The sequence below is a fragment of the Bubalus kerabau genome, chromosome 9, assembly GCF_029407905.1.
Source record: "Bubalus kerabau isolate K-KA32 ecotype Philippines breed swamp buffalo chromosome 9, PCC_UOA_SB_1v2, whole genome shotgun sequence".
Taxonomy (NCBI): Eukaryota; Metazoa; Chordata; class Mammalia; order Artiodactyla; family Bovidae; genus Bubalus; species Bubalus kerabau.
This window is the reverse complement of record NC_073632.1, coordinates 64,615,721-64,629,130: the sequence shown is the minus strand read 5'-3', so window position 1 is coordinate 64,629,130 and position 13,410 is coordinate 64,615,721. Positions and strand designations below refer to the sequence as shown.

At 33.0% G+C, this 13,410-nt stretch overlaps 1 protein-coding gene across 8 annotated transcripts in view; it reads right to left on the bottom strand.

Moving 5' to 3' along the window:
- Positions 1-13,410, bottom strand: part of EPHA7 (EPH receptor A7) — a 525,357-nt gene that overhangs the window by 190,446 nt on the left and 321,501 nt on the right. For 7 of the 8 annotated variants that reach the window (XM_055535462.1, XM_055535458.1, XM_055535459.1 and 4 more), the window contains exon 3: positions 12,287-12,956. In XM_055535462.1, the coding sequence (XP_055391437.1) occupies positions 12,287-12,890 (604 nt within the window). In that variant the 5' untranslated portion in view covers positions 12,891-12,956. Of the gene's footprint in view, positions 1-1,731; positions 2,907-12,286; positions 12,957-13,410 lie in introns of those variants that run through there. The other variant, XM_055535465.1, reaches the window with a different exon arrangement.

Genomic DNA, 13,410 nt, shown 5'->3' with positions numbered 1-13,410 from the left:
TCATGTTAGAAAGGTAAAAGGGAAAAATGTTTCAAGCTCTATTATATCTCATCAATAAAAACACAGAGGAGGGAAGGAAGATGTACTTTCAATACCTTCTAAAAAGTTTTAAACCCAGGAAGAGTGTAGAACTTTCTCAATGGTAAATGAAAAACTATTTTCAAAGTCTATGCCACTATAGGAAAAGATGCGGGGAAAATAAAAGGGAAATCAGAGGGAGCTGGAATGGGAAAGAACATTCACTTTGCCACCTTGAATGATGACTGAAGAATATTAGAAAGAAGAATGACTACACATACAGTGATGACCTGGTGAATAATCTTGAAAATCAATGGAGACCTCTCTGAATTTGAAGTAAGTAGCAATGTCTTCTTATGGGAAAGATTTACAAAGGGGTAAAATGAACAAACCATTATCTTCTGCCTTGAAACACATAGTGCTCAAGTGCATAATGTTTCTGCAGAATAAACATTAGACACAGCAAGAAACATGGTCGAAAAAGCAAATTTAAAATTTTCCTGTCAAGTTTTCTTTGCAAACTAAAATACTGTCTCTATATACTAAACCTGGAGCCACGTGTTTTCCTAGCTTCAGATCACAAGCTGAATGTCTAAGGTTAGCATGTGCTAATTTTAGAGGTCAGTTTGAGAAACAGATTTTCATGAAGCCTGACTGTCCCCTGTCCTTGAAAAGACTAAGCAGCTAAAGTCTATAGGTTTCTCAGAGGGAAATCTAGACAGAAACCACAAAGTTATACAGCAGAGTTTCTGCTGCATCCCAAATTCTAGATTTCTGGTAATGTAAGAGGTGTTTGCTGTTCTCATTTTAAAACATATTTACCCACGACAGTCACAATATCTGAAACACGTTATTTGCAAAAATCCTCCTTCTTAGGATCTGGTAAAATACTACATGAATTAAGTAAGTTAAAAAAAAAAAAGTGAAATTTACTTTCACTCATAGTAGAGGAAATATAATCTACATGAAAATAAAAAAACAAAAATTTGTTTATAAATTGTTTTCTTTGTGAAGCAAAATTTAAAGACATTACTGAGGTAGCTTTACTTTACTTTGTTTTTTCTTTTTAAAATATGCAATAATCCAAGAATATCCTATATGAGTATTCAGCCTCTTTGTAACTGTCACCTGAGATTTCCACAGAGAAAAGAATCTTAATTATTCAGTACTTATAAATTAAGAGATTAGTGCACAGCAATTCAGAAATCTAAAAATGGGTCAAAGAGAACAATAATCTTATTTTTTTGTTCCATTATGTTCACTTGCATGTTTTCTTCTTGGTAGGGGACGAGGTGGGCAATGTTTCTGTATATATGTGTATATGTATATATGTATTGTGTGTTTGTGATACTGAAGTGGAAAGAAGACTGGAAACAGTAAGTTCTGATTTTACCTTGAGACCTGTCATAAATAAACTGTTATAACTATAAATGAGGTTTTTAGTTGTCCCATTTATTACAATCCTCTCAAAAAAAAAAAAAAAAAAACCTTCAATTTATCTTTGATAAATCTTTAAGGTACACTCAACCTTCAAGAATTTGTGATTCTAATTGTCTTGGAGGAGAGTATACCCTCAAGGAGTACAAGAATGTCCACAGAACATTTGTGCTATAATGAATTTATACATTCGTGTGGGTAAGATACGTATCTCACATCTCTTTTCAAGGATAAAACTACTTTACAGCAAAATGTCAACTAAAATAAGAACACTATGTGGTATACTTTATTTCACCTTTTAAAAACAGAAGGTATAAAGAAACATTTTTGAAATCAATCAAGTTTATTTAGATCATCTACTAGTTTAAATAAGTCATTAATTAATATCATTTAGGTAAGTTGATACCATTAAGTGTCGTCTATATGGAAAATGTTTAGCTAAAATAATAAACCATTATTAAAATGAACATATATATGTTTATATATATCATTGGAACATATATATATCGTTGGAAATTAATATAATGAATTAATAATCAATTTATTTTTCTCAGAAAAAAACTTTTATTATATCTAGTGATTTTTAGATATATTCTCATCTTTAAACTCCCACCCTTAATTTCTCTTTTAAAAGAATGATCTTCTTAAAAAGTATAACAGGTAATATTAACATGACAAATTGTTAAGCAACTCTGATAAGTGACAAAGATAAGATATGTAAATTATGTGATCAATATTGTATTTTATTAATAAAAGCATTGCAATGTTAATATCTTTCCTTGGATCTAGGTTTTCTTTGAAAGGCTATTTCAGTGCTAATAGCTTCAGTACAGGTCCGAGGCTGACACCAGCATAGTTAAGAGGTTAAATGAGATGTTAACTAGATGACACATGAAACAAAAAATAAACCACGGGTACATGTCCTTTCAAAGCCTCTTAATTTTCTAATATATTGGAAGCAAGAGATAATATAATTATCAACAGTAAATAAGTGAATGAACTAAATTTAAAAATTCAAAATACATAATACATAAAATGGAACTACTAAAATTTTTCAAACTATTATGCCCCAAACTGTATTTTCCCCTGTTTTCTATGTTACTGATTGACCCTAGACTAAACAAAGAACACTAAATAATAAACCTTCCTTACTTCTTAATAAGACCACAAAAGTTAAGAAAAATAATGTAAACTTATTTCAATTGATGTATTATTCTGGGTTCCTGTGAAATGCTATTATTACAGATTAATATATATCATGTGTACACACAGATTTGGACTTCCCTGTTGGCTCAGTGGTAAAGAATCTGCCTACCAATGCAGGAGCTGTGAGTTCTAGCCCAGGGTCAGGAAGATCTGTGAAGAAGGAAATGGCAATCCACTCCAGTATTCTTGTCTTGTAAATTCCATTGAGAGAGGGGGTTGCAAAAGATCTGGACACACCTTGGCAACTAAACAAAAACACAGGGATTCTAAACTTTTAATGAGGTTGATATTATAGGCAGAAAACAAAAACTAACGACTTTATCTCATTAATCTGACCAAAACTTAAGGGTGAATTGTTTTTGTTATTGGATTTGTTGCCAATCCTCATATTACATGTGAATGTACTCTTCTACTTCCCACATATTATTACTATATGAATTAACAAATATTAGTACTATGTGAGGAGAAACCCCACTCCAGTACTCTTGCCTGGAAAATCCCATGGATGGAGGAGCCTGGTAGGTTGCAGTCCATGGGGTCGCTAAGAGTCGGACAGGACTGAGTGACTTCCCTTTCACTTTTCACTTTTCTGCATTGGAGAAGGAAATGGCAACCCACTCCAGTGTTCTTGCCTGGAGAATCCCAGGGACGGGGAAGCCTCATGGACTGCTGTCTATGGGATCGTACAGAGTCAGACACGACTGAAGCGACTTAGCAGCAGCAGCAGTACTATGTGACTATCCTAGTGAAGACATGCTTTCATAAAAATGAATTTGTGTGATATTTTGCATAGAATGAGATAAATTAACTCTGAGGAAAATTTGGATAAAGGATTGTCTGAAGTTTTCCTCTCTGAATCCTGCATCAGATTTTTATGCTTATAGAGAAAAATAGTAAATAATGGCTAGGTTAAATTTATCCCATTAAAATAATAGCATTATTTGCACAAAATAACTATATTATACATGATATTATTATGAATAAAATCTATTGTAGATTAGTGATAATTATCTTACAGAAAACAACTCAAGGTTCAATAAAAAAATCAAACTAATTGCAACATTTTAAGGTATCAATGATTTAAATTTTAACATTAGCTTCTAGAAACTGATGCCAATTTAAACTTCTACTAGAAATATAAAGGGGTATATAAAGATAGGATAATTAGAAATCATATGATATCATATTCTGAGTTTCTAAATCACATGAAGTTAAACTGCATATATTAATTTCATATTTCTTTCCTCTGATTAATTTTCCTCACTTTCATCAGATCTTCTTTCATTCTGTCCTTCTTTATTTTTTGAATAGTTATCATTTCAATGAACTGTGGGTACATACAAAGATGACTAGAGATGAGTAAAAAACAGTATAATTTTAAATGAAGTCTACAGTGTTCTATAAGGAAATTGTACTATGATTCTTATTAAGTATCACAATGATCCTTCTCCATATTTTTAAAGAAATTATTAACAAATATCTCTGCAAAGGACAGAAGAAACTGATTAACAGTAGTTGCTCCTGGGAAAAGCAATATTTTGGGACCGGAGCACACATGGATGGCACTTGTTCCAGATCTTGCAAATTACCTATTCAAAAGGACTTTTAAAAAAGTACTACAAAGTTCTGAAAATTAATAATTTTAAGAAGAGTATAAAATTTATAACACAATATAGTTATAACTCAAATAGCAGAAATACATTTGGACATGAAACTGAATGTATGTTAACTTCCAATATATAGAGTGAAATGTTAGTTTAGGAATTGACTTCTTGTGTTTTATTTCTTTGTATTATTTTTCATTTCTTTTGCAAATCAAGATAATATTTACAATATATAATTTGGAAGAAAACCAATATAATCTTAAACGCCACTTTGCCATGTAAGATAAACTTCAAGATCTTCTTATTTTGGAAAATCTATCAGGCTCTTTTCTTAAGACATAGATAGTATGTTAGTATAAAGGGAGAAATGGCTTTCCTTTCATTAAAAGAGGGAGATGGAGAAGTTAAAAAGAAAAAAAAAGATAATGGACAAATAGAAAATAGCAATATCACAATGAATACATATAAGTAGTTACATTATCCTCACAGAAATAAATTCCTCATGTCTGGAGCAGACTCCTGTTCATGTTTGCTTATTCTTTGCATGTCAACTTGCTATGTGCTATGAGCAAAATGAAATAGAATATATTTGCCTTTGGAGTAGGTAGCATATTTACCAAATTTCTCAAAGTCTTTAAGAAATCTGATAAACATTTACTGGAAGATTTGGGTGGTGCAAGGAACTGTGCCAGCTACTGTGAAATATAGGTAGCATACCATAAGTAGGTTTTGGTTGTTAAGTTTTAGAATTTGTAAAAAGAAATTACAATGATAAAAATCAGACCATATATGATGATCTCCAGAGGGAAAGGGCAAAGCACTTATAGGAATCCACAAAGTGGGAACATCTAACAAGGTATGCTGCTGCTGCTAAGTCACTTCAGTCGTGTCCGACTCTGTGCGACCCCATAAACGGCAGCCCACCAGGGTACCCCGTCCCTGGGATTCTCCAGGCAAGAACACTGGAGTGGGTTGCCATTTCCTTCTCCAATGCAGGAAAGCGAAAACTGAAAGTGAAGTCGCTCAGTCCTGTCCGACTTTTAGCGACCCCATGGACTGCAGCCCACCAGGCTCCTCCATTCATGGGATTTTCCAGCAAGAGTACTGGAGTGGGGTGCCATTGCCTGCTCCGCTAACAAGGTATAAATGTCATTTAATTTGAAATTGTAAGAAAAGGCATAATTTCAACAGTCTGATATAGGGCAGGTGGTATTGTGGGTTAGAAAAAAGGCAAGGTAAAAACCAGGGGAAGTACAGCCAGTTTCTAACATCAGAATTTGGAAGAGAGGTTGCTGAAGAAGCTGGGGATATGTGAGATTAAGATATAATAGGTAATTGTGAGAGGTCATGATGGTTTATTTGCATTTCTGTTTATTGGGGACCAAATGTTGAGTGATAGGGCATTATAAAAACATCTATAGATGTCTTCGGGTAGAACAAGAAACCAGTATCAAGCAGATGGAACAGGGCTCTCAAGGGTGATAAATTATGTGACTGAAAGTTAGAAAAGAATAAAATGCCACTGTAAAAAATGGGGAATTTTTATTGGTTATTAGAAACCTGAAGCTTTCTGAGTAATACTGTAACAATGTCTCTGTAGCATTTTACAAAGTGCACTCTTACTGTTCCATAAAAGAACTGGAATAGAAAATGGCAAAGCAGATGAAATATTTAGAATGTTTGGGAAAGAAAGAGATACAAGTATTTTGAAATTATTATAAATTAAAGAAAATTTGTATCACCTTTTAAGACATCCTGAAAGAAATCTTATCTTTTTAAAAAATTTTTCTGACAGATAAATGCTCATCTATAAAGATGTGATCCACTGTATTAGTTATGGGCAGGGATTCTGGAGTCAGATTACCTTGATTAAATGGCAGTTGGCAGGTCTATATGCTGTGTGATTTTACGTAGTTAACCCACCCCTTGCTGTGCTTTGGCTTCCTTACATAAAAATGTGTATAAATATAATTTTTGTAAATCTAATGTAATATACAGAATGTATAACTTTTACATTTTACATACTTCTAAGTATGTTTTTCTCCTTTAAACTAGGTAATAGAAGTGCCTACCCACCAGATTGAGTTAGGAATGCCTCTCTATAAGACTAAATGAATTAATAAAATGAAACACTTAAAACAGCTCTTGCCAGCTTTTTATAATTTAAAAACCAACAAAATCTATGACCTGCATTTACTAATTGCCTTTTGGTGAATCTCCCCTCTTTTAAATCATTTAAAAGATTTACTGCTGTTCTATTGCCTGAGCGATTTTATACAGATGTTAATTTAAAAACCCGTATTTTGGAGATACATTTCAAGTTGTGTTTGAATAAGCTACCAGGTTACATAAAACTTACATTGCTAGAAAATTTTAATCTCAAGATACTTTAAAAACACAGGGAAAAAAGATCATCCACCATTTCAGCAATCTGACACATTGACTGTGATATTTATGTTCTTATCTATTCTTTTTCATATGCATATTTTTCATAATTCTAAATATCAGTATATACAACATATTTTTCTTTGTTTTCCATTTAAAAGTATTAATAAATGACAAAATTCCTACATCACACTGCTGATACTTTAAGTTCAATCAAGAGGATGCACTTAACTTTGGACAATTAGATTATTTTTAATATTTCAAATTATAAACAAGGCTGGTAGGAAGAAAGGTTATATAAAAAGTTATTTTCTTTCATTGATATATCTTCCTCAGCAAATGACCAGGGATGAGACTACTGACCTAAAGGATATTTAACTATCTGTGTCTTTGGAAACATGTTCATTTACCCAGTGCTATAAAATTTCTTTACTTAGACAACTCCTGTTGCATTATTAATAATGAGACAACAGCACGCACTCATTGATTATTTGCTATGTCCCATATAGGGTTTCTACACGCATTATTTCATTCACTTCTGACACGAATTCTATGGAAACAGGTACTATTTTTATTAGCACCATTTTATACTCAAGGAAACTAAGGCTTAGAAGATTGTCCTAGTTTTTGCACCTGGTATGATGTTGAGCCAGAATTTAAAAACTATGACTCCAGCATCTGAGCTATTAACTCTGTAGTGTACCTTATATTTCTGTTTATATACTATAAATACTATATATCATAAAGATATATTTGTTACTGTCAAATGTAAATGTCAAAGTAATGGTACAAATTGCTACTTTTCTGTGGAAAAACACAGTTTTCAAAATCAACAACCAGATTTCAACTATTATTAATGCCATTAAATTGAATGAGTGTTTTAATTAATGAATGTTTTAATTCTTCAAGTAACATATAACATTTGTTCTATATCCATAAGTTATATGTTAGTAAAATAATGGTATATAGAAAATATTAAGAAGCAACTATTAGGGAAATCCTTTATAATAAAAACTAGAAAATCTATGATTATTTGAATTTTCCTTTGTATGAAATCATCAAAAATTATTAAATCTTCATTTTAATTCAGGAAATTAAAATTAAGCAATATAAATAATGCAAGTAGTGCAAATGTATGTGCATGTAAACTGCATCACATCCTTGGATTTTTTACAATTAGGTTGACCATGTATTTTATCATCCAAATCAGAACATTTTTAAAAGCAAAAAGACACAGTGTTAAAAGTAAAACAATTATTTCCAGAAAAACTAGGTATATGGTCACCCTACCTAAAATAAAATTTCATTACTTCTTCAGTAACTAAAATCCAATGGTTGAAGTTCAGTATAAATTTTAGGAAGCGTTGTGATGTATTAGGGAAATAAAAGACTTGAACTGATAAACAGGATCCTGGATTCTCAGCCAATTTTGTTATTTATTAATATCCCTAAGCTTCAGTTTCTTCCTAAATTGAAAGAGAAAAAAAATACTTTCCACCTCTTAGCAGTGTGATAAGGATTAAATGAGAAAAATGACCATGATTTTTCAGTGTGAGCTGCAAATTACTTATACAAATTCAAGTTATAATAACAAGTTCTACACTTTGAGAATACTTTTTAAATGAAATAAAATTGTAAAAAAATGTCTAAAAATTTCAAGCTATGTTTCAGAATACAATTTTACTAGTCTTCAAGAGATACTTGTGTATGTAAAATAAAATCTGCTCTCATTCTTTTAAATTAATACACTTCTATCTAAATATACTGGCTAGTTTACACAGTAGTTGTGATGGAACTGATATGCTAAATATTTTCAAAAGGACTTTTTGATAATCAACATGCTATCTAGAATTATGTTTTTAAATGAGTGTAAAGATATTTTCATAAAAATACTGTATAAAAATATTAGAAGTTCTCCATATACTAGTAGATTTGAGAAACGTGGTTTTCAAAATTGAATTATGTTTTCCAAAATCACAAAGAAATAAAAGCTTTTACATCAACTGATGAAAACTGTAATCAGTTTTCATAATTGTCCATATTTCAAACTACACTATTAACACACCACAACAGGCTACCATTCTAGAAAGTGCCCAGATAAACTTGCCTTTAAGTGACTAACTACCATTATTTGGCTAGGGACTCACTACCATCCTCTCCCAAACTCTTTACTTTTCTTCTATGTGGGACTGAAATTTGTTTTCAAACTCTTAACAGGATCACTGAAAGGAAACAGGAGAAATACTTATAAAGGCAGGCCTGGATTGATTCCAGAGGCAAGTACTCTCACAGCAATGCACTGGAATTATGCCAAGGAGGGAAATGTTTTTGCAAATGAACATAGTGCCATGGTTAAGTATAAGGTATTTAATTCCTTTGTCAACATCACTAAGGTTAAAAATTAAGAAAGTTACGTGGTAGACAAAACAGTGCACACATCCTCTTTTAGCTTGAACCATAAGAAGGAATCTTGAGTCCTTGAATCACATGTTTTTAATGAACTCTCACTATTAATGGGAGAAGGCAATGGCACCCCACTCCAGTACTCTTGCCTGGAAAATCCCATGGACGGAGGAGCCTGGTAGGCTGCAGTCCATGGGGTCGCTAAGGGTTGGACACAACTGAGGGACTTCACTTTCACTTTTCACTTTCATGCATTGGAGGAGGAAATGGCAACCCACTCCAGTGTTCTTGCCTGGAGAATCCCGGGACGGGGCCTTGTGGGCTGCCGTCTATGGGGTCGCACAGAGTCGGACACGACTGAAGCGACTTAGCAGCAGTAGTAACAGCAGCAGCACTATTAATACCTAATTTCACCTATTCCAATGCAGAATTAATGCAGAAGACAGTGAACTAATTTTACTTTATTTTTAAGCACCTTGGCGCAGTTTGCAGGCGAAAATAATTTGGTACTCAAATGTGGTTACTATTCTTGAAACCAAAATAAATGAATGTAAATAATCTTAATAGTACCACATTTAATGAGATGATTTTCGTCATTTTGAAGAAACTGGAGACTTCACGGAACATATATCTCTTCACTGCATTTAAAGACTGCTTTTCATACTAAATTCTATACTTAGAAGTACAGAAGTCAAACAGTTCCTGGTTGATTTTCTTAGTAAGTAAATGTAGAGATCATTTGAGTTAAATTACACAAAATAAAACAAAAAAGACTATAATTTGCTTTAAAATTCTTTAAACCTTAAAAGAACAAGTCTTTAATGTTATTTCCCAGTTTCTTTTTAGACAAATTTAATTGTGCGCTTTTATATGAATTTTTATGTGTTCCATTTTTAATTGTGCAAACATTTTAAATTCCAATTTCACATCAATCAAAATCTGCATACTACTGAAACGGCTGCTTTCACAGCTGAAGTGTAACAGTGTGTCATTAAAATGTTCTTATAATAGTTATTGTTGAATCCTCCATCATTTTCAAGTACCTGTTGTTAATCTCAAGTCAATAAGAACATTCCATTTCACTGAATTGATGAATTCACTAAGAATATTTCTATACTTACCCAGTGGAATAGCATTCTGCCTATTAGTAGTGATAAATCTCCATCAGTTTTTGATTTCCATACATATGCAACCTGCAGGATGTTCTACTTAATAAAAAATACTACTAGCGAGGGAAAGGAAGAGATGACAGTGGGTAGACAGGTTTGACTCCTTCATGGAATGGCCAGGGAGGCTGCTAAACTGGTCTAGGGGACAGGAATACATCATCTCTGTTTAGCTCAGAGCTCACTTTACAATGTCAGCTATGGCAGGAATGATAATTGAGTGCTGGGTCAGAGGCATTTTATATGCTAGCGACCATTCACATGAAGTATTTAACACTTCAATCAGGACAGAAAAATATATTTACTCAGTTATTCCATCTAAATAGTGCATTCAGTAGAAATATAACACAAGCCACATATGCAATTTTTACATTTTTAGTAGCCACATTAAAAAAAGTAAAAAGAACTGAAAGACTTTTAATGTTATATTGATTTAACCCAATATTTCTAATGTATGAGTTTTACAAAATCAAAGTAACATAAAAAATTACTGATGTTTGCCACATTTTTTTTTTGTATCAAGTCTTTGAAATTCAGTGTGTAAGTCATACTTACAGTATATCTTAACTTAGAATCGCCATTTTTTAAAACCTCAGACTCACATGTGGCCACTGGCTACCTTCCTAGACAACACAGATCTAAATATTTGCTAATTTCTTGAAACATTCTATGAGAATGAGAATTTTATAAGAAAGTAATGTGATTTACATATCAAACTACTAGAACCAAGGCATCTAAGTTCAACAATGAAACAATAATACTTGCTATGATTCTTCCTGCTTCTGATGGAAGCCAGAGCAACACTGTTGCTAAAAGTCCAGGCTCTGGAATCAGAACATTCTGAGTTTGAATCTAAGCTAGGACAATTCCTTACTAAAGTAACTGCAAGCAATCTTTTACCCTTGACAGCCTCACTTTTTTTTTTCTGTAAAATAGAGGTGATAATGTTATCTATCTCATTAAATGAACTCTTTTGTGTAAAGCACGTGGAAGAGTATCTGCACATGGTAAATTAGCAAAAAACATTTAGTTACAATAATTATTTTTCACTACAATTCCCTCTAAATTAACTGGGAAGTATGAATATTAAAATTATACAGCTGCCTTAGGGGTACAAAGAATATATAAAAGTTATTTTGGGTAATGTATTATGTTTTCTAATTTATAAGAGACATAATATAACCTGATTATATTTTCAGGATATTCACAAACAGAAAAAATATCTATTGATTTTGAATATCCCTGGACATAGTTTTAAATAGAAAAAAAACTGGCCAATGATTATGACTACATAAAGCTATGTAAGAGAAAATTCAGTTTTATCACACAAAGGAAAAGGTTCACAAATTCATATGCTATTATTATTTCAAAACAGAAAATGTCCAGCTGATATATTCTGATAACTAAAACTTTACTTTGGCCCACTTCCACAAAAATGTAGTCTACCTAAAACTTGACTTATCAGAGGAACACTCCTTTTATTATTTAGTCCTGGAAAGAAATACAGCTTTGGCAGAAGCAACCTCAGAGATTTAGCAAGTGAAATCTGATGATTTTTGCATAGAAATTTTAGTACTTATAAAAAATAATTCTAAGTGTGTAACTCTATTTGTATTTATCTTGTCTGTTAGAAGAATTCTTGTTAGCAGCCCTCTTAATGCCCTTTTCCTGCTACCCATGAGTCCAGACAATATGGGTTTCAAAACAAGAGGAATCACATATCATTCAATCCTGATTAATGTCACCTCACTCTGCCCAATCTCCTTTCTTAAATCTCATAGCCCAAAGTGCAACTGTTGTCTTCCACGTCAAGCACAGGGTTAGTTAAATCTTAGTAAGGAATACCATTATCATCAATATTTTCTGCAATACCTATTGCACACTTCGTGCAGAAATCACTGTAGCGAATCATCAATAAGTTCAATAGTGACTTTGCTTAAAATCCACCAAATCGGATTGCTGGTACAAACTGACTCACCTGATCAAATAATCATTATTACTTGAAATCTTTGACACTGAAACAGAAAAAAAGTGCAAAGAGAAATTTTAATAGCACATATTACTTACGTTCACAAGTGTCCCCTTTCTGCTGGAAGCCTGCTTTGCAGATACATTTTCCAATGGGCACTAACCATTCTCCTTCTGCGCTGCAGTGCATCCTGGGAGAGTTTTCCGCTTCTTCCTCTGCACTGCTGACACATGTCCCTCGGACCTCGACTAAAGAGGAAAATTCTGAACCAGTCACTGTATCTGGAAAGATAGCTAAGTTCTCAATAATGGACCAGCACTTCTTGTAGTACACTTTGACTGAAACCAAAGCTATGCAAGCCCCTACATCCTGAAAGGCAAGATAGAATCCCTTTTTGGACAAAGGTCCAATCTCTCTCACCTCAGTGTTAAGCTTCATCTTTCTTTCACCAAGGTCACCTTGGGTAAAACTTTCATCTGCAGCAATGGTGTCTATTTTGACATAGAGATTTTCTCTTATATTCCTGCCAGTGTCGTAGTCTGTTTCATAATAGTACAAATTAAAGGTTTCCTTGCAAGTTCCCAGGACTCCAGGAAGACTGTTACAATCCCTCAGGGTGAATTTCAATTCTACAAAAATCCTTTGTGCATTGCCTTTCGAAATCCAGTTAGTCCGCAGCCAGTTGTTTTGGTTGGGCTCCATGACCTGGCAAACCTGGTATGTTCGGATTGGGGTATAGTTCTCGTCCAAACCACTAATTTCTTCCCACTGTAAAATTTAGAAAAGGTCATCAGTCATTCATCAAAAAATAAAATTAGGGTTTTGCAAGTGCCTGAGGACTCTTCAGTGTGGCACAAATGCATATCTTTGAAAAAGTGAGGTGAACTCCTATGGTGACAAACAATGTAACCTTTAGAATGAGTCTCTGTTCAGCTTCATCCTGGTGGCAGAACATCATTTAGGTTGCTTATATTGTTTATGCATACAATAAATCTTTCATTTTGCTTAGTATCTGTTTGCTGGTATATTAGTGTTGCTTTTTACGTGTTTGCTTATGCCAATGTCTTCTCTGAGCTTATGATTTTTATAGACTAAAGCACATAACGAAATGACTTAAATTACCATTTAATGCATATACATACAGCTACATGGCGGAATTTTTGATCACTCCGTTGACATTTTAAGTGTTGATGTTATATTTAAATTAAGAGAGTACCTAAAA